Raw genomic sequence first — 26,783 nt, forward strand, 5'->3', positions numbered from 1 at the left:
ACATTATAAAGCTATGTTTATTTAAAGCGTTATTATTATCTTATTATTAAGCTTATTATTATCTTATTATTAAGCAGTTATTATTATCTTATTACTAAGTGTATTATTAAATGTATTATTTTATTACTAAACGTATCACTTATATAATTCGCGAAAAATGTGTTCATGTTTAGCAGAACATGTGAAGATAAAAGAATATATACACATGTAGAATGAAGAGAGAGATAAATTTAATTTATAAAACATAACTCGCACAAAAGAAGAAAAAAAATATTACGAGCATAGAGAAGTTTTCAATTTTTATTTTATTATATGATAAATGTGGACAATATATATGATAATTTTATACGATATTGCCGCTCGCTTATCACATATATAATTATATGTGATAAGCGAGCGGCAAAAATTTCGCGGGTGCACATATTATAACAAGTTGCAAGAGGATGTAAGAATAAAGAGATCGACATCGATCGTACGCGCTGGACTCGGCTCCTTCGACGAAAACTCATCTCTCCCCGATTTGCGGTCGGCCGCATCCGCCCGCGCACTGGACCGAACGAGACGCGACGCGACCGAGTATCTCCGAGCGTCGGCGGAGGCGCACGAGTAGTCGGCTCGAAACGCGCTCGCGCGACGGATCGGCCGCGCGTTTAACCTGCGCTCTCCTCTCGCTCTGACACGCGCATCGAGATACGTCGTCGCGTCGAGAGATCTTGGCATCTCCGAATCGGAAGTACACTCATTCTCTCTCTCCTCCTCCCCGCGTATATCCGGTCGCGGTCTTTATCCCGCGATCGAGCGCATTTTCGAAAAGAGGCGCCCGCGAATCTGTCGCGCCTCGTCGAGATTCGTCGTGCTTGAGCGCGTTTTTAAAAATACGCGCGCTCCCCGCGTCGCAGTGAGATCTCGTCGTCCTCGAGGGGATATCATTTGGAGGAAAACGGAGACAAGTGTCGCGCGAAAGTGCAAAGTGTGCATGATTCCCGGACGACGCGCTCTATCGAATTCCGAGTATATTGACACCTACCGAAGAGGGTGAACGACACGCGATCGAGCGCGACACATCGTGTTCGAGGCGTCGGATGGACCGAGCGTAGCATCCTTGGAAAGAGTGCACGCGCCGTCAACCGATCAGCTCGGGAATAGCGAGATACGAAGGAAGCGGCCTCCATTCGCAGACGACACCTTGACGAGGCTCGTTATGGATTCCCACCCGATGGTGAGCGATCTATTATCAGATTTATTATAATGCGACAACAATTACTCTTCCTACTTTAATACTTATCAACGTGATTAAATGGAAGATCGTTTTGCAAAAATCGCAATATTCTACATAAGGAGATATTAATTCCCTCGCTTTGCATATTAACTCGGTGAAGCGAGTCGTTGAAATCACTGATTGTGAGTCATATCTCGGATTGTGCGACGTGTTCCGTGAAATTCGATCGTATCCGGCATCATGTGTCGCGTAAACGCCGAAAGAAATGCGTCTCTCCTAAATTCACTTTACTTGGAACAGGTTACTTTTCAAGTTATTACTCGTTGCACGATAGCACATATACATGTGTATTAATTTCATATACATATATATTATAATTATTATATCATAATATATTAATCTCTAAAGATATAGAATATATTTTAATTTGGAATTAATTTTAATTAATCTCTAAAAATATACTATTACAAATTACTATCTAACGATAATAAATAACTCAATTATTTCAAGACATTATTAAAAAGAAAAGGAGATAAATAAATTGGCGTGTAAATTTTGAATTACATACTTTGCTGTATCTAAAAAGCGCGCGAAATATGTGGATCGATCGTTTCATAAGCTAGCGATGAAGACATTTGTCATTATCGCGAGCAAGAATTCGATCGAGCCTGCAGACGTTATTATGTCATCAAGACTAATACGCACAATGGACGCGTAAGTATCGACCGGCGCATATTTCTGGCTCGTACTCTCATAACCGCGAACGGAATGAGAATGGCCGTCGTAATTTACGATCCCTGGAAAAGATTATTATGATCAGCGGGTTTGTGCGTCGTTTGTCGCGATTAATCCGATGCTATGCAAAAACAGTTCGGGTCGTGAAAAATTGGCGACTCTCCAATTAATGCGAGAGCACTGTTCATTAATCGTTGAATTGAGGTGCGAGAAAATGCGAAACAAAAATATCGAAAAATCTGCAAATTCGAGGAGTTAAAAGAACGAGGAAAAATGTTAATAAAGAATCATAGCACGTATCTTCGAGTTTTCAATTTTCTAAGTATCTTTGTAATTAATCTGTAATTGGTTGAGAAAATTTGATATAATTGAAGGTGATAGATATCTCTCATATTCCTTATTATTTTTTTTTATTAATTTCTTTCTAGATTTTTTTTATTAATTTGTTAGAAAAAGTAATATTTTAAATGATTTATAGTTATTATTATTTATAATTACTTATATAATTATTTTATTTTAAAATAAAATAAAAAATAAAATAATAAAATAAATAAAATAAAATAAAATAAAATAAATATCTTTCTATTTAAGTAATAAAAATTCGAATTCTAGGATTCAAGAAATCTTATGATTGTTCAAATTATAAATTTACTCAAAGAGAGAAATCAAGTCTAGTCAGAAAATTATAACATTGATATTTTTTTTTTTATTATTATTTTTTTGGCAAAGATAAAATTAAAAGCAAAATTATTAAGCATCGCAAATGATTGAAATTATCGGAATGACATCGATAGCTTATTATTAGTATAAATATGATCATTTAAAGATATATTTTACATTGACAACAATATTTATTGCATTTTTTCGTAATAAAGATGAAAGAAGAAACGGGAGATGCTTCTCAATGAAAAAATTCTTAATGATTTTTATCACTATGCACAATGTATAGATTATCTCGTGCACATATATTCGCCCTAATGACGACAGTCTCCAGCCTCTAACAAAGGAATAATCGTTGAGACGAGTAGGGAAGGTCAAGATCGGGCTTATTCACTTCGAAAATGGAAACTCGCGCTCGCGCTACGGCGCAATTAATCGCCGGGGCCTTCGTAACATCCGCGGACGGAGAGCTCATAACCGCGCAGAAATAACCCGCAGGAATTTAACGCGCGCCACTCGCGCCGCGGGACTGCAGTCTCGGACTCGACGATGAGGTCTTTGGGTTAAGTATCGGGGATAGCGATCTCTCGACCGTGGGGCATTAGCATAATCTTTTAACGCGCGCGTTCGTCTCCTCGAGAGAGAATTCACTTGCGCCTTGTGCTGGAGTATCGGCCGGCTCTCTGCAGTTACATACGTTACATTCGCATTAAACGTGCACCATCACCGGTCTTGTCGTCTTCAGCGGCGCGCCGACTATTATTTCGACCTTACCGCGCATTCCTCTCCGCGATTACTACCTGGTTTTTGCTTCTTCCTCGCGGCGAAGTCCTTGGAATCGCGGATGAAGTCATTACGAGTAGGGGAGAAATGGTGCCCCGGCGAAATCGTTCGCTTCTTTTTTTTAATGTCAATGCACATTGTTGTCATTATGCGCACATCCGATATGACTCGAACTTGCACATGTATGCGTATATGGTGATGATTGTAAGGTTCGACTATACAATTAAAGATTGAGATTAAGATCGCATTAAAAATTGAAGATTATAGGACTGAAGGATTCAATCTGAGTCGTATAAGTTGCTGCGACCTACAGTTGCGATTAATGTCTTACAATGTTTCGTATAATGTTCTATTTTCTTTTCTTCAATTTTTATTTATCATAATTTCTAAGATTTTGTTGTCTTATAGATTATTAGCAAAACATTCTTTGGATTTTTTCTATAATTATCTTATCTTTTCCATCCTGTGCTAAAGAGTCGCAATCAATATATATAGCTATTGAATGATACGAAAATTCAATTAATCTCTGTGAAAAGTTTTTCTTCAGTTTATAATTTCACAATATTTATCTGTTTTATTCTCATTTGTCTAAATTTTCAGTGCACGCTCTTAATTCATTTTCAATTTTTAACATAATTCAAGATTATTAAAATATGACAGGTATTGGGTATCCTTTCTCTTGACATAGCAGTTTAATAGCGCAATTTTACATATACGTGCGATTCTTTCATAATTTAACGTGAATATATTTTAATTTCAACGCGTGGGTGGCCGATTATCGTTGCATCTTCATTTGTCGCTCTATGTTTCTCGAAAACATGATTCATTTCTGGAAGGGAAAACTTACGACTTACGGCACATATAGGACACATCTGAGATCCAGAATAATTTATGATAACTTTCTTAAAACGGTGATCGAATATACTCTGAAGCGTGCGCATAAATGAGAATTGATTATGGTCTGGCGCACGCGTGCGTAAGTATCTGAAAAAGCAACGAGGCTGTTTAAGCCGATGCGTGCTGATTGCCGGTCTCGATTCCGTCCTACGACGCGTAGATGGTCCCCTAAAGATTATATAAGTACAAACAACACGATATCGCAACGCCAGGAGATTTACGACGATCAAAATGACAAGTGGATGCCGGTATAACGAGGCTTAAAGTGTTATTTGATGTAACTTCATAATGAACGAAAATACCTGAATGACGGAAAATCACTGTTTATTATGCGTACATTGCACTATAAGAATATTCTGCAATAAAGATGACATGTATTGTGTCAGATAATTTAATATGTTTGAAAAAATATATGTATTAAAATTTTTAATATGAGATATATATATTTATATCTTAATTTATTATATGATTTAAATATGTTTTTGACGCGTTGCGAAGAAAAAGTATATTAATAAAGTTTAAGGTACTCGTAATATTTTTGCACTGTAATCGATCGAATACATATTCTTAATAAGTACTACGCATATTAATTATTAAGTCCTAAATATTTTACATAACATAGAAAATTCAGAAATGACACAAATGATTTCTTTTTATTTTTGCGATAAAATAATAATATAAAAAATGTGAATTTTATAAACGAGAAAATTCATAAACTTTGTCTTCCATTCGCCTTCTATTTTGGAGGAGTGTGCAACTTTACATCGAATTATCTTTGCAATCAATTTAGGCATTCCGCAAATAAGTATGAGCTAATGAGAAGGAGTGATCAGTGCAATTTGTGCAATGTAATGTGCACGGAATAATCCATAAATCGCATGATTCTCATGGACGGACAGTGGAATATTGATCGTTTTAGAAAGTACAGTGTTTCAAAAGCAAGACAGAGAAACAGCTGTGGGATAATTGGCACTGATATATCAGACTCGATCTCCCGTGATTGCTCGTGCAATCATGCGCGTGAACCTGTTAATTTATGAACTTTAACACGAAGGCAAGCACGTACAAAGTGCGTACTTAATTAAGCCGCGAATCATAAGCTGCGCATTTCGAGATATAAGGATGTTGGTCGCATAACGAGTTTATCATGTTTTTATTGTAACGCGATTTTATATTTGCGCGATTAATTTCATAAATTATATTAAAATTACTTCTAACTGCTAAAAAACATTATCTTACAAAATCATACTTCAGTAAACGGTAGTAAATTAGTTGATTTAAAAAAAATAGGTTTCATAGAATTTTAATTTGTTTCGATTATTATGGTTTATATCTAGTACATACAGATATTTTTTACATAATATAATTAACAATTATTTTTAATATCTAATAATAGCAAACTTGTGATGGAAGAAACATAGCAAAGCACGATAATTTCATTTGCAACCACATCGTTTCGCTAGCGTTATTCTTTCTTCGAGTGAATATTTTTATCGTTCCCGGTTTAAATGTTTAATTCTTTCATTCCTAACTTTTTTGAATACTTGAGATTCTTTGACGATCTTAAATCTATCACGCGTGATAGAATTACAATAAAAGATCCATCATTAATGATTATTTTTTTTCTGGTTAATCGGTAACTCCATTATATTTTTTGGGAAGGAATTATATATTATAAAATTGTATATTATATTATAATTGTGTCATAATAATACAGTATACATATTAATATTAATAGCATATAGTTTTTTACTTTGAGAAAATTTTAAGATTTATCATTAATGATATATCGATATTATTCAGATATAGCTTGTAAATACTTTAACAATTTTGTGCGAAATCGCACAAATATTTAAACATAATGCACAACACAAAGGTGTTCTGAGTATCTCAAAAAATGATATAAGTTATATACCTTCAAATATAATTTTTAAAATAAGATGTTTTCGAAGCATTTACTAAATATATATGTCTATATATTGCATAATATCGAAATTAATTGCATTTTTTATTTTAATTTGTAGATGTCTCGGGAATAAAAGAGAAAGAGAAAAGAAAGGTAAAATTAAGTTAAAACTTTTACTCCGAGAACCTTTCTAGAAAAATTTATCGAGATACTTATACGCAACGCAGCTTATACTAATTTATAATGAACAAGTGGCTTGACGCACTTTTGAATTTACGAAGCGGATGAATGAGAGCAGTCGCGTGCGCGCAATTCCTGGAAATACGCGCGTCTAGTATCGCGACCGATCGACGCGACGAGCGGCGCAAAAAAGACGGAGAATAATACGCGGTAGCATCCGCATCCTCGCGACGATCGAATGGTGATCACGTGTGCGGCGGCACTGAACGACACGATAACGTGCATCGTGTGCGTGAGTGCGTGCGCGCATAGTCCCTTGTCGCTCGGACATCGGCGGCGAGGCGTAAGCTGAAGGGAGCTCGCATGAATGGGAGCTTCATTCACGTGACCGCGCGGCGCGTACCTCTCCGACTTTATCCTATCCCGCCTTACGATGTATTCGGCGAGAACAATGGGCCGGTCTTTAAAAAGGTTCGACACGATCGGATAATTGGTCCATGATCTATCGTAACTCGCAATCAGCTGCGCCATTGATCGCGTTTCATTCTCTTCCATCCGTATTTTATAAAGAAATGAATATTTGACATTTCTTCTCTATTCGGTAAAACAATTCTATTTAACAATTCTATTAAAATTTTTTAAGTATTTATTTTTTAAATTTATTTTTAAATTTATTATTTATTATTTATTATTTAAAAAATAGTAATTTATTATTTTAAAAAATTATATTATTTTTTATATTTTATTTATTATTTTTTATATTTTATTATTTTTTTATATTTTGAGATAAATAAAATGTTTTAAGAGAATATTTTAAAAGTTCTATAATACTAACTTAATATTTTAGTCTTAATACTCTAGTCTTCTCTAGTTTTTAATTATTTTTTTTATATCTTTTTTTCTTGCATCGTTTAGAATTCCGTGTAAATTGCGCTCTCCATTAAGTCGGGCGGTGATCGATACGACAGAAAAGATCATTGTGGTCTTTCTTCTTGCGCGATAGCGAAGATATACCGCGCGAAACGTAGAGCATAAATACTCGCGATTGCAGACTCGACTTTATATCGAATCTCGATATAAAGTCCGTTCGATCGTTACTCTTCGCTGAAGGCGCGTCTTTATAAGGAGTAAGGGCCGCTTATATACGCCGGCATATAACGCAAGTATTCATATCGGCTCGTCTTCTACGTTTATCTCAACCGCGACTGGTCGTTGAACGAGACGTAAGTACCGGATCGGTTTGATGAATAGCTCGTGCGACATAGACACGTGGGTGGAATTATGGGCGATTTGCCGCGTCGATTTCTCGATCATGCGGTACAGGAAATCAGCGCAATCTATGGTTTATGATTCATTTTCTCCCTCCTCTTTCTCTCTTCCTCGCTTCGCGTTCCTCTCAAGATGGAGAGTAATGTTCGGACTTAAATAAATCCCGTTTATAAAATTCTCGAAACCGATCGAGGGATCGCTCGATCGTTTGTTTAACCGGATGTCCAATCGATCGAGACTTACATTGATCATAAATCTAAGAGATAAAAAGTCGTGAGTGTTGCATCGCAGATAAGAAAAATTGTGCTATATTTCACTGTTCAGATTTGCTTGTTCAGTCAGAAAAGTAACTTATTTCGAGATAACCGGAGAAGATTAAGAGAAAGATACATATCGATATGTTGGCGCGAAATTAAGAAATCATGGGAGAGGAAATTAAATGCCTGTTTAAATTTAACATAAAGAAGAGAAAGCCATCGGATGTGACTTAAGTGGAGCAAAAAAAAATTGTCGCGAGTCGTTATTTCTTTTAATGATGGTAATTCATATTCCAATCTGTTTGTTACTGTTCCTTTTAAAGATGATACGTTTTCATTATGTTTATACAACAAGTCGTGCGTTATATTTTATATTAAGATATGTTATAATGTTATTTATTAAGAATCTCTTGTGGCGTAAACTTCCTGGATAATCTAATACTTTAATTTTTTAATATAGGATTAAATTAGCAATGTTTTAATACGTTTTAATTACAAAATCTCTTAAAGAGAGCAAGAAAGAGAAACAAAGAGAAAGAGTATTCGGCTTCACCTAACGTCTGTGATGAATGAACGCGTAAAAAAAAAACAAGAGATCAGAACGAGGCAGAACGAGAAATGGCTTCCTTTCAATGGGACCAGTTCATCCAGTGTCTTTGAAGGCGGGTCTCGTATCGGCTCGGGTAATTCATTTTAGCACTCTGATCCGTATATGGACTAGCAACAGGCTCGACCACTCGTATCAATTCGTTCTTCTCCACTGTCCAAGTGTAATCCCGCCACTAGCGCTCTGTAATCTGTCGAAGACGGTGAGTATCGAAAATGAGCTTGCAAATGAGGCAGTGTATAATAATAAAATTCAGAAAATATTTCAATGCTATATAAAAAATTATAGAAATCGTATAGAAAATTACATTATATAATTAATATATAAATAGATATATATACAAATAAATAATATATAGTATTAAAAAGGAGTTATGTGCAAAATGTGATATAAGTAATTTTTTTCAAATCTCTGATGCGAATTTTCGAATTAATAACGTCGAAATATATATCTGACAAAATATATCGGAAAAATAAAGCAATGGGATCGATGAAAAAAACTATTATTGCCGTCATCACAATTTCATTAATTAGAAATATATTAATATACTTTATATATATGACTTTAAATCAACAAAACAATTTTATTCAAAAAGTGGCGCCTTTGAAAAAAAAACATTTTTCATGTATATATTTTGTATATTCTTTCTCTCTCTTTCTCCTTCTTTTCTTTTTTAGTATTTTGAACGTCTGAATTAATAATTTTTGTGAATCGGAAAATAATATACTCCCGAACAAAATTAACGCATAATTTTTTTTTACTTTTTCTTTAAAATTTAAATATCAGCTTTTAAAGAAAAAATGAAAAAAATTATGCGTTAATTTTGTCCAGGAATATAGATTGATTCTTCGCTTTGTGAACGCAACGGCATCTCGTTACATCTCTACGTAGTTGGAATATATGTTCTTCATATGTTTGGGAGCTCGAAGCTCCCGAAAATAAAGCTAAAAACAGGTGTGGTCAACTTGGAAATAGAATAAGCAAGTTCGCACATTGGCGTGAGACAACGCCTTGCGATTTCATCATATCCGTCAGTTCCATGGAAAACTTTGAGCCAAGTGGAATGCGAGCACTCGACATGTAATTTTATATCATTTGGATTAATATGCGCGATGAAACTCATTTTATAGCGGTCAAGAATACTATCACGTTTTACATAGATCCTGGAAACTGATATCTCCGATGCAATATGTCTTAATTAAACTCTGTAATTTCGAAATATATATAGCGCGATACATATAAATGTATCAGCAGAATATTTTAAATAGATGCGCTTCGTATAAATCGATACCTTTTAATCGGAATAATGATTCAACCAAAATAAATTTTACGGAGGAGAGGAGGGGACACTTGAAAATACGTATAAGATCGAAAAGTATCTTACTCGATATCTTCAATGTGACTTGAAAAATCGAACGACGGTGTATCGACTGCGGGTGGGCGAGCACGTTACGTCGATTCATTAGTCATCGCGAGAGAAAAAAATCAGTTGGTCGAATCGGAAACCAGGAGAGGGATATCGTATCTTTCCCAATGTCTCATCGAGAGAAAACGTAAGTCGACTCGCCCCGTTATATTACGTAAACGTCATTTCGGCCGATTTAACGACGGCTTCGCGCAGGAAAAAAAGCCCGATCGTAACAATTACTTTATCAATCCCGGCGATCGTCGGTACCGTCATATCCGCCCGCGATGCGTTAATTAATCCGCGCGGATTTGCGCAAGCGGCGCGATTGATTGATAATAATTCGGTTAATAATTTGGTAAGTGCTCGCGACGGTTATCCATCCAGATTGTTTCTGCCTCTTGTTTTGATTAATGACATACGAGCCGATTCTCTCTTCTTGTCTGCAATATCGTCGCTAATTGCGATCGTTCTTCCCGAGTCAGCTCGTCTCGCTTCGGGTACAAAATAATGAGATACGGCGAGAGCGTCGAAAGTCGTTTACAGATCCGATGATCGATGACATCGGTGCACGCTTATCCGTGCGCTTGTCTTTAAGCCCCCGCTTCATCATTTTTAATTAAGAGTGCCGAGCTTATTTGCTTATCGTCCAGGCGTCTTACCGGGACATGGAATTCGTAATTACGTTGGCAAATCATTAATCTCTCTCTCTCTTTTTATATTCGAATGAATTTAGAGGTTTGCGCTCCGTAAAAATGATCTGAGCTTAGATTGTTTTTGTAATTATTTATTGATAAGACGGGCCAAATTGTATATACTTTTGATCGAAGTCTTCGTGCAAACATACGATTTGAATCTGGATTCTCTTATGTAACGTTTCCATCACGAGTGCAAACGTTGAGGCGCGAATAAGAGAAAAAACTTGGCAATAAATAAATATATAAAACACGGAGACCCTGGAAAGAGAAAAAGAGAGAGAGAGAGAGAGAACGTCATCGGCGTGGGTGCAAGATATTTTCGTTCTAGCCTAATTCAGTAGTTCTAGAGTTACATCCTATGGTACCATCCTAAATATAAAATCTAGCGCGCGCGCTTGCCTGTAATTTGTTACGCGTCAGTTGGCCGATACGATATGCAGCTACTATAATAGTAATAATCGGACTAATGACTTTAGCGATGATCGAGAAGGGAAGGATATTTTTATCAAACGCGTGCTTCATCAAGAGATCTTTTGTCCATTTGAGAGAATTAATTAAATACCGATAGGATGATCGATCGATATCGCTGTCATTTATCAGTCAGTCATTGCAGTGCGGTAGCCATGATCGAATCGGCTAACGATCCAGACAGCCATATTTTCTCGAATTAACGAATATGGCAATTGGAGGAGGGTTTTGTGATCGCGATGTCGATCGCGATCGGTGCAGATCGGTGTAAAGAAGAAGGGGAATCGTCACGCACGTGAGAAAATGAAGGGGAGGAGAGCTTCATCACCGAGTGGGAGAATTTTCACATCGGTACAACTGCCAATCACGATCACGATACTTGCGAGTGCAATCATGGGAGCGATTAAATCGTAGATGCACATAATTAAATTGCATTACGAAATAACAACGAGCAGAGGATTTATTTATAGAATGATATATACATAGATATTATATGAAAGAAGCTATAGTGTTTACATATTATATGGAAAATTAATAAATAATGTGCACATGGAAATATATATGCATATATAATTATAAATATTAATTTTAGTAAGATATTTCTAATTTTTTAGTGACTTTTTTAAAAACAAATACGTTATTTTTAGCTTGATATATATATATATATATATATATATATATATATAACATTTATAATAATTTTTACTTATATTTTCGCGATATCCATTGATAAAACTCAGCGTTTGAATTTAAATATGTTGATTAATTAAAATTTTTCCAAGTGAATTTGCGAGTGCAATCACAGGAGCGATTAAATCGTAGATGCACATGATTAAATTGCATTACGAAATAACGAGCAGAGGATTTATTTATAGAATGATATATACATAGATATTATATGAAAGAAGCTATAGTGTTTTATTATATGGAAAATTAATAAATTAATGTGCACATAGAAATATATATGTATATATAATTATAAATATTAATTTTAGTAAGATATTTCTGTGATTTTTTAGTGAATTTTTTTAGAACAGATACGTTATTTTTAGCATGCTTGATATTTTTATATATGTTTAACATTTATAATAATTTTTACTTACCATTTTCGCGATATCCATCGATAAGACTCACCATTTGAATTTAAATATATTGATCAATTAAAATTTTTTTCAAGTGAATCTTTATTCAACTTTTATGGTGTACGACGTAGGACATTTCTTCTGTCGAGCGTTCTTCAGCTACGAATTTAATTATCTAGATAGATAACATTGCGTAATAAGATAGAATGTCCACATCTCTTAGTGGTAACGTGCACTGCCAATCACGATTGACGGATGCTGTAGCGATGGCGATAGAAGAAAGGGTACGGAATAGCGGGCGAATGTTCTCCATTCGTTCTCTAAAGCACGTTAGTCGTTTTCGCATCAATTTTACAACTGGTCGGCTATCGATCGACCAATCAAAGTTCGATTCGTATTTACCGAATCGTTTTTTGCAGCTATCTCTTCAGGCGAGATTGTTATCGGGGCGTCGATTCGCTTTTAATTAGAAATTTTTCCTCTTTTTATTTGTTTTTAAGATTTGCAAAATTAAAAAAATGTATATAGTGAAAGGTGCCATGCTCTCCATTATACATACTTGCAGTTGCATAGCATCTCGCTGAAAGAGAATTTCTTTTACCTATATGCACATGCTGCATATAGATGATATAACAAAATGTAATTGCTGAGGATGTTATAGAAAATTTCAATTTATGCAGAATGTCTCAGAATCATTTTACAATATAAGTATAGGAATATGATAATTAATAACGTATAATAATGTTTTATTTTTGATTTTTTAGAAAATGAAAGAATATTATCTTTCTTGGAAACTATACATATAATATGCAGTCTGACAACGATTATTAAATCACAGGTAATATTTCCGTGTAGATGCCATAATTTTCAATACTATCATTTATCATTTTATAGACACATTAAATATAGAATTATATACTTATTTGTATATAATTTCCTACACTACATACACATACGATTTTATATTCGTTTTTAATCAATGTAAGAGGTAGCAACGAGCTAAAGATGTTCGGGAATGGGCTTAACACGCTATTCCTTTCTTGATGAAAAACGCCCACAGAGGTGCTTATGAGTTGCGTCATTGCCAAATTAAGAGAGATATATAATTGAATAATTCGTAAAGGGAAAAGGCGCATTGGGCAATTTAACGGTATTAGTGGGTAGCCTTATATATTCCTTTCAGATTTTTACCGCGTGGGCGATTCAATTGGACTAGCTGTAAGGTGGCCCATCATCGCCTCGAGAAATCTTTCTCGTTTTCTCTTCTCCAGATACCACGAAGACTGCACTAAGTCCTAAGTTTTTAGCTGAATCACATTTACTTCGCGTCGCATTTCGAAAGCGAGCAACGCGTGTACGCTCCGTCGAGGACTCTCACATATGTCAGTGTTCTCGCATTATGCTGCGAGAGCAAATTGCATATTTTATAATTATTTATCGCCTACTATGGGCAACGACAGTGATTAACGACCCTATAAAAGCAACGATGTTAACGACGGTGATTATTTAAAGATGAATTTCCAACTCGCGTGCACGAAGTTCGGGATAAATTGGGAAAGTCATTATCGTGGGATATTCGAGCTTCGAGTGTTCCATCAAATTGACTTCGACACTTCTTTCCTCAAATTTGTTAAATCGCTGATAATAAATTAGCTCTCTCGATCAAGAACATTGTTCATTTTATCATCTCATTAATATTAATCGTAGGGCATACGATAAGAACTAAGCTTCTGTCGTTATTTATTCTCGAGATATACAAACGTGTTTTCTTCATGCTTGCACCACGTTTGAGAATGTTTTTCGCATTCGTTACGGTCTATCGAGAACCGGTGAAGTTTATCCTCGATATCGATGTCTATGGTAATTAATCGTCAACGCCAAAATTGTCACCCACACGCGCAGTTTCATCAGTGTTGTCGAGGCGTACTTCCGCTCCCGGAACGATCAGGAATACGGCATGTCTGAGTCGTATCTAGGTCGCGTGACTGACATTTGCATTGTTGATAATTAAAAAACGGCATACAAATGTGAAGTTCTAAGTAACAAATAGTCGGCTGGTTGGTACCGACGAATGAACATATCGTGCCCATTATGCCACGCTATTCTCTTTGCGGTAGACGATGCGTTGATATTTTACGCGACTGCGTCTCTGGCGCGTCCGCCTCTTGCGGAGGCGCATATTATATCCCGTATAGGTTAAACCAACCCGCCTACTTGCCCGACGTGTTCCAATACCTGGCAACGATATGTCAACAACTACTTTCAACTTCGCATTCTGCCAGCTCTGCGCTTTAATCCAGCACGTTCGTAGAATGGCGTTTTATATCCCTGGCGATAGGACCGCATACGCTCGCTGACACTATGTCATTTTTACAGTACGGTAATATGTGACATTTTCAATAATATATTTGATTCTTCGAATAATGTAACATTGTAAATGATGATCATTTCTTGGCTATCGTTAAATAAATGCAACAATGGGAAGAGGAAGATATTCTAAGAAAATTGATGGAAAGATAGTTCTTGGAATAATATTTTTCCTTCTATTGCATAAAATTGTTATTTTTCAAATAAAAATTATTATTACAAGTAATAGCGTATCATTTTTCATTTATGATATATAGCTCTTCTCACACAGTTTTTTTAAAAATTTATATTGTTATTCGAAACTACTTCACATCCAAAATTCTTTTTTTCTGCTATTCCAAATTAATCAAGATATATGCCATTTAATTTTAATTATGAGAAAATCGAGATATTCTATGCGTTTATTTTCCGGAATAATTATAATTTTTGTCGATATAGTTTTTGAAGATGTAAAACGACAGGAAGAAATATAAACAATTTCGTAAAAGTGCCGAATAATTTCATAGCAACTTTTTACTCAATTTTTTAAATAATCTCATTAGTTCAGCCCGTATCTTTCCAGGTGTTTTGCTGCGCGCTGTCAATCTCTGGACGGCGATCTATTTTTTTCGAATCGCGTTAAGTAGAAATGCACAAAGACGCGTATTTATATGCAACGTGCATTTATACACGATCCAACCGATATGTACGTTCGCCACTTTGTGTAACACGGGCGAGCGATAAATTGCGTACATTACGTCGAGATGGACTCGGCTTCGGCATTGCGCGTCATCCGGTAGGCCACTGTGGGAAACCTGAAGTCTCCTTCTCCGACGGAGCAGCCTTCAAGGCTCATTAACTCCAGAGATAGCGCGTTATGCCGGATTACGCTGTCTCTTCGTTAGCGTACTTATTGCGATTCGTTGGTGTGCGGCAGCTTACATGGATGTTGGTGCATTCGATGTACTCAACTCTGCCCGAGGCTCTGTTATCCAGAATGTATGCACACGTATGAGATTCGATGCAGTCGATTGATATCGCAAAGTCCCTTGGAACGATTCCTCTCGGATTCGAGTCGGTTAATGGAGTCGTTTATTTCAGGTTTTTTCTTTTTTTTCAGAAATCAAGAGGGCAGTATATTCCGTGGAATGCGTAACGTTCTTTTATTATTATAGTAATTTTTAGTATATTTTATTAATAGATTCATTACTTTATAAGAGTAAAATTATAGCGAATCTTAGATTCAGCGCTACTTCTCTTAATTTAAGTGAAATTTAATATAATAGAGTTTTGAAAAAATTCATCAGCCAAAACATGTCGAATAAAGAGCTTTTAATTGGATGGAACAATTCGTTGGATTGCTTCCTCTTTTGTATCATAATTTCTGAAATCCATTAATCAAAGGGAAAAATAAATCTACGAAACAGTGAAAGAGGTTTAACTCGTTTCACAAGTAGTCGCGGGATGTAACGAGCGTTGAAGAAGAAGAAGAAGAAGAAGAAGAGGAGGACCAAGTACGAGAAGTGGCTTGCGCGCGCGGCTCGATTCCTCGTTGGTGGTTCGCGGGGTTAAATATACCCTCGTTGGTCGCATCATATACAGAGAACTGTGGTAGATCGAGAGAGGGAAGAGAGAAAGAGAGAGAAAGAGAAAATAGAATGAAAAAGCTAGAGACACGTATATGTATGCGCATACGAACATATGTGCGCTCGTCGAAGCGAGAACGAAGAGAGAGAAAGATAGAATTGGCGAAAAAGAGAGGGAAGAAGTCGAGCTCTGCTATTACAGAGCACCTCCGTAGCCGCGACTCACAGCCCAATATGGAGCAATCTCAGATTTCCATCCGCCCAAATCGAGAATATACACGCCCGCGCCTCCGCTTGCTCCTCTTGTGGAGGGCTGGTCGTTGTCGTCTTCTTCGTCGTTGTCGTCGCCGACGTTTCCTCCGGTTCCCTCGACGGAGGTGTAGACGTCGCTCTTGGAGTTGTCGCTCTTGTCCACTTTACTCTCGCTCGTAACAGTGCCAAAAGTGTCTCAAAACGCTTCGCTTCGTTCTATCGGTTCCATTTCTTCCCTCTCCCCCTCATCGTTCTTCATTTACTCGCCACTTCTCATTTTCCTCGCAAAAGTTTCTTCAAGTTCCTCTCTTCATCTGGGAGGAATTTTATCCACGTGCTCGGCATTCCTCGTCTTTCTCCTCTTTTTCTATCTTCGATTCCATTTGAAGTATCTCTCGATACGTCTGCCAAGAAACCACGCGAGTAGAATCGATCGCGTGGGCGATCGCGAAGCATTGAACGAGCCGATCGAGCGATAGTAATTAATCGAAGTCTTGTGATTGTGCTCGACAATGATTGCCGTGTCATTCGGTTCGATGGTGGATCGATCGCGCGCGAAAATCGCATCGGAGTAGAAGACGCTCGCAATGCGCGGTGCCGATCGCTGAACGCGTGGTTCTCTCAGAAAGAAGACTCGTCGAGAACGATACGTTCATGTTGCCGGAAAGCAACTTTCCCGTCACAGGTAATCGACAGCGAATCATTGCATTTTCGACAACAATATATATACAATGATGAATTTTTTTGCCTTGTGATTACGATTTTCTTTAATCACTTAATGAAGCTTATAACCTTGAAAAATCGTCTTTGCGCTTGCTCGTGAAATTTCGAAATTCTTGATCGTTTCTTACGATTGCGAAAAGGCACAAGAAGTAAATTTTTTTCGATCAAAAAACTTTTACGAATAATTTCACGATAGGTCCCTGCTGTCCACGTGGGACACTATCATTACGTCGCGCGGATGTTGACATGTAATTATGGATCTATAGCGGCAAATCATAATCAGGCCACTGGATCACGATCCATCGATGCATTGTAATATATAAGCAGGTCGATTTATATGACATGTTTATGTATGAGCAATCAATAAAATCTCATAAAATTGAATAATTATGAGATCGAGAATATTTCGACATATTTATCTTTCTTCGATATTTTTCTCCAGAGAAAATAATTTTTTCCAAAGAATTTTTCTTCAGACATTACATCACCTTGACACATTCTCGACTATCACGACTGACTTTCCGTTTTTAACCTAGTTGCGCCTTTGCCAATAGAACGCGAGAGCACATGCTTTCCCGCGAAGCAAATATGCGTTCCAATTCGTCCACTTGTTACCTGTGTGAATACTAAAATTTGACGCAATACTACTGGAAAGATAAGAAAGAAAAGGAATAATAACCATTTTGATTAAGAGAACATTGCAAATATTTTTATATTTTTATCACGAATATATTGGATTGTAACTCAAGATATGACAGAAACACTTTTTACGTATGATTTATATTTATAAATTTTTCCGAAATAAAATTTTCTTTTTATCGATGTTTTAAATTAATTCTGGATAATATAGTCGAAGCTATGTATGATTATATGTGTAAGCGTGCACGACGAATGCGCTTCAGCAATCATAACAGCAAAAGTACGGCACGATACCATCAACCATAATCCTAAATATGGAGTGAGAAATTTGAGAGAACCGAAAATAGTGGCGGTACGCCAACTGCTAAAAATAGCCAAAAAATAAATTGTAGTTACGCGTTCGCCTGCATCATTCTATAACTGGTCTTCAATGAGCGGTCTCAAAACGAGCCACCTCCCGCACATATCGATATTAATATCTTCCACTAGTCTCGCCTTTTGGCGTTTGTTTCTGCGAAACTTTTTGCGTTTTGAAAATTATTAAAGATTAAAGTCGCGGTATTTTAAAAATTTCAGAGAATTTTCGTATTTTTACAATTGTGCAACTTATACTATATAAAGTCTTTATGATTTAAAATTTGGAGTTTTAGATCTTTAAATAATATATGTATTACTTTCTTTCTTTTTTCCTTAATTTAAAACCTAAAAATTTGAAAAGCTTAAATTTTCGAAATTATACTTAATGCGTTAATTCTCAAAATTTTGAAACCTTACATTTTTTAAGGTCTTGCTATATTTAAATCATATTTATTTTTAAAAATAAAATTACGGATCTATAAATGTCTTTCTTGATATAAATCTTTACATTACTTATTATGATTATTTAATTTCTAGTCGCAATTCAGCCATGTAATTATTACTCGCGTTGGCCTCTGGATGTGAAAAAATATTTTCTTTCTCGATCTCTTATAAGTCATATTTAAATGATGGATCTAGATTTTCACTAAAAATTATTTTCGTGGCATTATTTTAAAATGCAATCGAATTGATACATTTATTTTTATGCGAATATGAAATAATATTTCTGATTGATTTCGAAACATATAGCTTAACTTTGTATTGAAATCTTATTTTGAAATAAATTATAATATATAAAGATGTATAATCGTGAGACATGAAACCTGATCGATTAAGACCAAATATGGTTCAGAAATTGCGGGTGTTGGGTGGGCAGTACCGGAGTGTGTGTCCGTTTCTATTTGTGCGCGGGAATATTTTTATCCGACGATGTGCTGCGGAGTCGTATGTATAATACACTTCTTCGTCTTCTCTGCGTTTTCCTCTTTCCCTTTTTTAATTTCTTACGCATTGTTTCCCTACATCTTTTGGCGTGCCAATTACTGATGTCTTTGTTTCGTTGACCCTTGATTACGCGAATTTTCATATCGTGTTCTTAATGTCATATAATATTTGTAAAGCATTTGTAATATTAAAAAAAAAATATATGAGAAATTTTTAGCATTTAAATTATACGCTAAAATGTAAAATATTTTTCTTTTTCTTTTTCTTTTTATCTTTTTCATAAATATTATTATTGAATTATTATAAATATTATATGTATATGAATAAAAAAATGCTGTATACTCATTATATTGATATATAAAAAATATTATATAGAAATAATTTTTACACATTATATAGAATTTAAACAATTCTTTATATATTATGTATCATTTAATAACAGATGATATATAAAACAAATATATTTTTTAATTTAATATTTAAGATTTTTTTATATAATATATAGACTGTCTTTTTTATATATAATAAAAAATCAAATGATGTGTAACAATTATAAGTAGTCGTATGAGAATCTTAGAAATATTTTGCGCATATGATATCCCGAATGTTTACGAAATGTTACGAATTAATGCGAGTTACAATTATGATCATACAAATTATTATATTATATGAACAGAGAGTTTCAGAATTTGATAATGAATTACTCAACGTGGTGCAACAGGTGTCGAATGAGACGAGCTGTTTCACGAGAGAAGCGGTTCCAAAGCGGATCTTTCTCGCGTAAGCGTTCGCAGCTTTGCTATTGTGCGATTTCGAAGCCTTGGACGAACACACGGTCGCCTACGCGATTCGCTCTCGATGGTGCAACGACGGCCATATCGTGCGTTTTATCGTTTATCCATTTCTACGTGAAGCATTTGTTTAGCCTCTACGCCATTTCTCACGCCCGTCAAATCTATGCAACACGCAATTCGCCGCGGCATTAATCCAACGCTCATTAATACAGTGGTTATGAATATTCCGCAATCTGTTCGCACACCGGCAACGATCTCCGGCTTCGACGCCGGCCTACGCACAACCTTTCGCGTGGTTCTCGCATGCCGAAATAAGAAAGTGGAAGCTGTTCGCACGGCGGCTACTTCCGACCCCGTTTTTCGTTCTGTCAAAATTAAGAGAGCACATTACGACTTCATTAATAATTAATGAAGTCGAGCACTCGGTTTGGAAATGTCGCTTCAAGTCAATCTCTAACGAATCATTTTTTTTTTCGTCAACGCGTACAATTTCTCAGCTACGATCTCGCTATTGAAAATACTTGCATATGTATGAGATGCAGGAGACGTTGAAGAGAGGAAGATTTTTTTACATTCACTTTACAATATAAGCTATCTCGTCCTCGAAAATTGAAGCCGATTCAATGTCTTATTGTTAGAAATTCTGACATTTAAAACAAACTTTTGAAATTGAACGTCCAAGTATACTTGAAACCGGGAAGTATGTTTTGGAAGCTATTTGCTAAAGTATACATGAGAAAATTATTTTCGTGTGGGATTTTAAATCTAAAGAAGAATTCTACATGTATTCGTGCGAAATGGGATAAACTCTAATAGCGATTTGCTTGTTTGAATTTTCAGGGGGCACTATGCAGACTGAGGAAGTCGTGCCGCGTGCACAGTCTGTTGGCATAGATAGTAGTCTGACCGACGACGCTGGTTTGCAGCATCATTTGCATCACTCGTCGCATTTACATTGTCCGTTACCACCCGTGATCCACATGGCCGTTAAGCAAGAGCCTCAGGAGGAGGAAGAGCGAAGTCGCGATGCGAGCACGTTGAGGTGAGTTATGAATCTCTTTTCGTGTCTGGCATGACATACGTCGCATATATATCGATTGGTTTTAACTCTCCAGGTGACAAATTACATAACGAGTAATACACGACATATATTAGAGGATATTAGAGGATAGTTTTTTGTAGAATATTGTTTTCCTGTTTATAAGTCGTATATTACAATCTTGTTGACGTTTCCCATCTTTTTTGGCGGAAAATTAAGAATAATTTGATGACAATAATTTAATGTAAAATAACAATTTAAGCACGTCGTGAACGAGAATCTCTTCTGATTTCGATAGTCCGCAAGTGGATGCGATCAACGCCACGGGTTCGGTGGACAAGCAAGTTGGCCATCATCAAATTCAAGGACTGGAGGACAATTCAACGTTAGTTCCAGATGCTAACAACCGAGGACGATCCAGGTGATTTATTTTTCTCAATACAATTTTTACACGCAATATTTTATCAGTGTAATTAAACTAGTAGTGAGATAATAATCACGCTTGATATCACTAATATAAAATTTGCTTTCAATCATCCTAAAATTAATACATTGAATTAAATATTACATTTGCATATATATATGCAACAGATGAAATATTTGCATCCTTCTAGACAAATTTCACATTGCGTTGGGGAAACGTGTCTCGCGACGGCTTACATTGTCACGTAGCGCGATCCGCGGCAACAACTATCTCGTATCTTTCCTTCGCCATGTCACTAACGACGTCTTTAACGTAGAACCGGCCGCTCTTGTAGCCAGGAAAGTGCTTTAAACGATCATCGCTGGCGTCGTTCGCAAGAAAGACAGGCGCCAGGAAACTGGTTCGAGCAAGTCTTCTAAAGAGACGCGCGCGAACGCGCGGAAAAAAGGATTCGCGGATATACGTCAACGAGACGCGCCGGCGAGAGAGATCACCGTTATTATTGAATTTCATTAAATGGCCCGAGCAGAGCGGCAAGAGCAGAGGAAGCGTAATCGAATACGTTCTCTGCATAAAGCGCCGTGTATTAAGGTGTGGTCCGGAATGCAGTCACTGGCGTTAATGAAGAAACGATATAACTGCTGTGAGCGTTGATTTAAATATGGTTTCCTTCTATGTAATATTAGAATATAATGTTGCTCTCGGTGGGACTATTATTCAAAGTAACTCTCAAAAATATTTTTCCGATTTCAATCAATAATTTTCTCGTTGAAAAATATTTTCTTCTCTTTATATAATTTTTTTAAATTAATATTGAAATAAAAAAAACACTTAAGTAAACAAGAATACATGGCGATTCATGCCACACACCCCTATGTGTGAATATTAAATTAAATTATAAAACTTCTATATATTTTAATGTTGCAGCCGTGGTCGCAGAAAATCGCGATGGAAGCTCAAGTTTCATCATCAGGCGCTTCCGCCGGAATACTTGGATCACTACGAGGCTTCATTGGCTCAGGAAAACCTGAGTTCGTCGCCACCGCGAACCATCGAACCGGCGGCACCCAGCCCAGCGCCGACGAGCTCGACGTCCACTCCAAGTCCTATCGCCGACACTCACAGTTGGTTACAACGGATCGCAGCGATGCAGCAGGAGCTCTGTCCACACGTCGCGTCTGTGCCTCAGAATCCGACTCCTGGTCATGACAATCAAGTCACCAGTACTAGGAGATCCGTTATCACGTCCGCGTCCTCGCAAGCCTACTCCAACGCACCATATCCCAATCATCATGCTCAGCAGACGCAATCGCAAACGTCTAGCAGACCGCCAATGAAGTATTCCGATCTTCCCTACATGGGCGAGATCACCCTCGATAATAGCAAGCCTAGACGCGGCCGAAAGCCGAAGAAAGCTGATATCTGCCATTTAATTTACAAGAATTATGGCACTATACTGCCGGGTACGCCCGGTCACGAGGAGAGAAGACTGTCGCCTCGGGACAAACAGGATTCTCAGGACCGTGTATCGCCACATCTGCCTTTTCAGAAGACGGATGTGCAAAACAGAATAAGTAGTTTGTTGGAGAAGCGGCTGACACAGGAGACTAGACGGAATTTTGTCGCGCTATCTGAGAGCGCGCGGGAGCAGGATGAACCATTGAATCTCTGCATCAGAGATCTCAACCAGTTGAAGATTCGACTACTGCGGAAGCATGGGAACGTTTATGAATCCGGTCAAATGAAGAGCGAGACGTCCAGTGACGGTGAAGAAGTGGAATGTCTTGGAAGCGCTTTTTTATCGGAACCGATCAACTACTCGGACTCGATAATCCATCGTTCAAACAACAGTCTCGTCAATCATAATAACAACGTGATCGATCCGATGATCGGCCACAACTCTGGTTTCGTGTATTGGCCAAACACCGGCGTATTCATCCATCCGATGGCTCTGCAGTCTCAATTGCTGTATTATCAGAAGGTTGCTCAAGGTGACAAGTGCTCGCCGCGGCCGACGGATCAACCGCCGAGGGAGCAGAAAATCGTGCCCAAATCGATATATTCGATGATGGAGACCAAAAGCATACCTCAAGTGTCTGCGCTACCTGTGTCTCAGGCGACGCCGACGCCGACGCCGACGCCGACGCCGACGCCGACGCCGACGCCGATCGCTGCACCACCGTCACCTAGACCGAAGAGGAACGCTCCTCTAAATCAGCCGCAGAATCAGCCGACTAAGCGAAAGCGTTCCGCAATATTTATACCACCGATACCGACGGAAAACAACAACAATCCGGCGACGGAAGTGAGTATATGCAAGTTCAAATTCACCGGCGGCGCCAAGCCTAGTCTACAGGAAAAGAAGAGTCTCTCCGTGGATTCGGGCGGCAATTTCCGCTATTACAGTGGCACAGGTGACAAGAGTATGCGCGGCTACGAGTTCTTCCCTAGAGAAGCCCTTCAACAGCCGGCGAGCCAGTCCGGGACGACCTCCGCCGCCGGAGCTTTCCTCAGCGCTGCCGGCGAGAGAATCCAATCCCCGATTACATGCCAGAGAAACCCCATCAGCCAGGATGACGGACGACGAAAGAGAAAAACTAGGAAGTCCCTGCAGCGCGAGAAGCTGGAGCAGACCTTCAAAGAGAAGGGCTTTCTCATTCAAACGCAGCAACTAGAGTCCGCGGAGGGTGCCACGTACTGCAAATTCCGGCAGCTCAGGAAATTCACCAGATATCTGTTCAGAAGCTGGAAAGACTATTTGCCCGGTAATGTGCGCGAACTGACCGGCAACGGCAGCGGTGCCAATGCGATAAACGGCGATGCGACCGATCTTGACGTCGAGGGAGACGCCGCTCTCGTTCATTCTCCGCTTCCTCGTGGCAATCTATTGGAAGTGCCGAACAACTTTGTGGAGGATCATCAGACTTTGCCCCTCACGTGAGATTTGACATTCGCGACGTGTCAGTTGATGAACGGAAGTCATGACATGGTACGACGTACGTTACTCTTTTATCGTTGAATCTCTTTTCCTTTTTGTTTCTTCACTTTGTGAAAATCTGTTTTTTTTTAGCTACATATATAATTCTAAAATTAAAGATCCTTCCTAATTGCTTTCTGAATCTATATCTTTGAAAAGGAAAATTATTATTATTAAAATACTTTTCAGATTTATGGATCTATAAATTACTTTATAATATATATTGCAATTTTTTTTAATCCTGAAGGATGGAAATTATGTGTTAAAAGTCAAAAAGTGAAAAAACTATGAGAATTTTGATAATCACTTTTTTGAATTTGAAATGATTTGAAAGTGAACTTTCAATCGTATATGTGTTATATAATAGTATATTTAAAATTCGAAAGTTAAATAAATATCCGCGTGCATAATAATATAAAGTGAAGATATCGCATACATATATACACACATTATTTGTACATGATGAAAGTAAAATTTAATCAACAGAGTATCGTGTCATGATGCGCGTCATGAAGATAGAGAAACAAACTGGATTTCAGCTTTGTGCCAAAGATGAGAGAGACTGGACTATGTGTATGTATATATATTCCGGTCTAGATTATACCCGCATATGTCCGCGAGAACGGGTTAACCAAAGAGTGAAATTTTGTGCTCGCCATATCTATATGGGATCGGAGATACGCGGAGATAATTCGTGTTTAGACTAATATCGGACTGCGATGCATTTGGGATGGTATCGGATGAAAATCAGAGACTTGCATCGATACCGTCGCCACGTCATATTTTTCTAAGCGAATCGTCTAACGATAAATCTAGTCTTATTTATATATTCTTGTTATAAAATTGTAAACATGTTTTCTCGTTTTTACATGGGACGGATATTTATATTACGTTATAATAACGCTATGCGCGTATCAGCGTTATTACAAGTAATATACTGCAGGTACAAAAAGAAAACGGGCGAGCTTATATACATGACAGCGTCGAGACAATAGGCGCAATTGATTCGTTTCGTCGATTCGTTACACGTTTCGGAACAAATATTTGAGCAGCTGTTTACAAATGCAAAGTGCTTGTATATTAAAAGTATACGAGATGATAGGGATATACTGTGCAAGATTCTGAAATATTTTCTCCAATAGATTAATTGATCGATGATATTGTTATAGACCCGATTATTACGCTTACATGTACTAGATTCGTTTAAAGGGACTGATATAATTTTGACGAGCTTTGTTTCCTATTGATGTGAAAAATAGTTTTTATATCAATTGTAATAATTCCATGAATTGTTACAAATATAGAAATTATTTTCGCATATTTATGCATTAAAATTTAAACTTATTTAAATTTTTTCCAATCTTTTAATCGCTCATACGTATATTCTATTCTCAGCCCAAAATGCGAAAAGACGCGAATCTATTGTCGAATCGAATCTCTTATTATAAGCAGGGTAACTATGAGTCGAAAACCGTCCTACATCAAGCTACCGTTGCCTTTTTTCATATGGCGACATGTAAAATTATTTTATACTTATGCTCATTGTAACGAGATAAAGCCTTATAGCCTATAATAATGAAACGAATTGTTATCGATATGACACACAGTGGATTCATTAACAATCCCTCACTGTCGACTTTGATCATTAAAAAATGTTGTAACTGCATTTTAATAAAAATATTCTAGGACAGACTTTTTCGTCGGAAATACATAAATAAAATTTATTTTTTCAGAAAGATGAAAAATTTTGCGCCTATATAATTTATATGGGTTAATATGTTACTAACTTAATTTGATTTCTACAAATTTACATATAAAAAGAAAGAATTGTATTAATAGATCTTTCGTAAATTACATTCATGCGGTTGCAATACTTTTTTCATTGATGCAATCGACTGATTGACTGATTTTTCTATCCTCTAATTTTTTTCCTTTCCTAATCAGTACTGTAGAAGATCGTAGGTTTATTGAATCGCGTAATTCTGAAGAGTGTATTAGGCGCGCCATTAAAATATCTATTTAATATGGATATCCAATATAAGATGAATTTATCTCGATTTCAGTTTGTGTATCAAAATACAGTATCTGTTAACGAGTTTTATATTATATTCGCGATTGTTTGCCGAATTTGCATTTTTTTAAATAAGCTTTTACGAAGAATATTAATTAAACTTGTATCTTTTCGAAGTATCTTTTAACATATTGACTTCATTGATGGGTGTTAGCAGTGGGACGTTTGCGATCGCGAATCACGTCTGCGAGTTGACTATACACGGAGACGCACGTAGACTACACATTCAACGTACATATACATAAGGTGTCGCACAATTGGCCATCACAATTACTACTATAATAATAATAATTATTATTATTATTATCATAATTATTACACTAAAAGTATACCACTAGATCTATTCGATCTTTTTTGATTTTCAACCTTTAATTTTTTCCCGGCGATATTTTTAAATATTTTTAAATTTTAATTTTCTAATATTTTTATGTTAATAGTTTTCTATATATCAATTTCTTCTTCAA

At 36.8% G+C, this 26,783-nt stretch overlaps 1 protein-coding gene across 3 annotated transcripts; it reads left to right on the forward strand.

Moving 5' to 3' along the window:
• The first annotated feature begins 423 nt into the window (after window positions 1-423).
• LOC105257352 lies at window positions 424-25,848 on the forward strand. Of its 3 annotated transcripts, none has more exons than XR_889663.3 (5): window positions 424-1,219; window positions 20,649-20,850; window positions 21,146-21,268; window positions 22,199-24,267; window positions 24,735-25,848. XR_889663.3 is itself a non-coding variant. In XM_011267911.3 (5 exons), exons 1-4 carry the CDS (start codon window positions 17,005-17,007, stop codon window positions 24,210-24,212), a joined length of 2,370 nt encoding a protein of 789 aa, XP_011266213.2. In that variant the 5' UTR covers window positions 16,417-17,004; the 3' UTR covers window positions 24,213-24,260; window positions 24,735-25,848. The 3 variants fall into 3 exon arrangements, 1 of the variants encoding a protein (XP_011266213.2); XR_889661.3 differs by lacking the exon at window positions 424-1,219 and adding an exon at window positions 16,417-17,035; XM_011267911.3 differs by lacking the exon at window positions 424-1,219 and adding an exon at window positions 16,417-17,035 and having other exon boundaries at window positions 22,199-24,260.
• Window positions 25,849-26,783: the final 935 nt, after the last annotated feature.

The sequence above is a fragment of the Camponotus floridanus genome, unplaced genomic scaffold (assembly GCF_003227725.1).
Source record: "Camponotus floridanus strain SB8 unplaced genomic scaffold, Cflo_v7.5 scaffold204, whole genome shotgun sequence".
NCBI classification, from domain to species: Eukaryota; Metazoa; Arthropoda; class Insecta; order Hymenoptera; family Formicidae; genus Camponotus; species Camponotus floridanus.

What these genes read in the sequence shown, in the direction of transcription:
- LOC105257352 (XM_011267911.3), top strand. Translation starts at nt 17,005, where the DNA reads ATGTTGCCGGAAAGCAACTTTCCCGTCACAG. An exon ending in AAGCAACTTTCCCGTCACAG is followed by an intron (nt 17,036 to 20,648) that starts GTAATCGACAGC and finishes TTGAATTTTCAG; the next exon opens with GGGGCACTATGCAGACTGAG. An exon ending in CGCGATGCGAGCACGTTGAG is followed by an intron (nt 20,851 to 21,145) that starts GTGAGTTATGAA and finishes TGATTTCGATAG; the next exon opens with TCCGCAAGTGGATGCGATCA.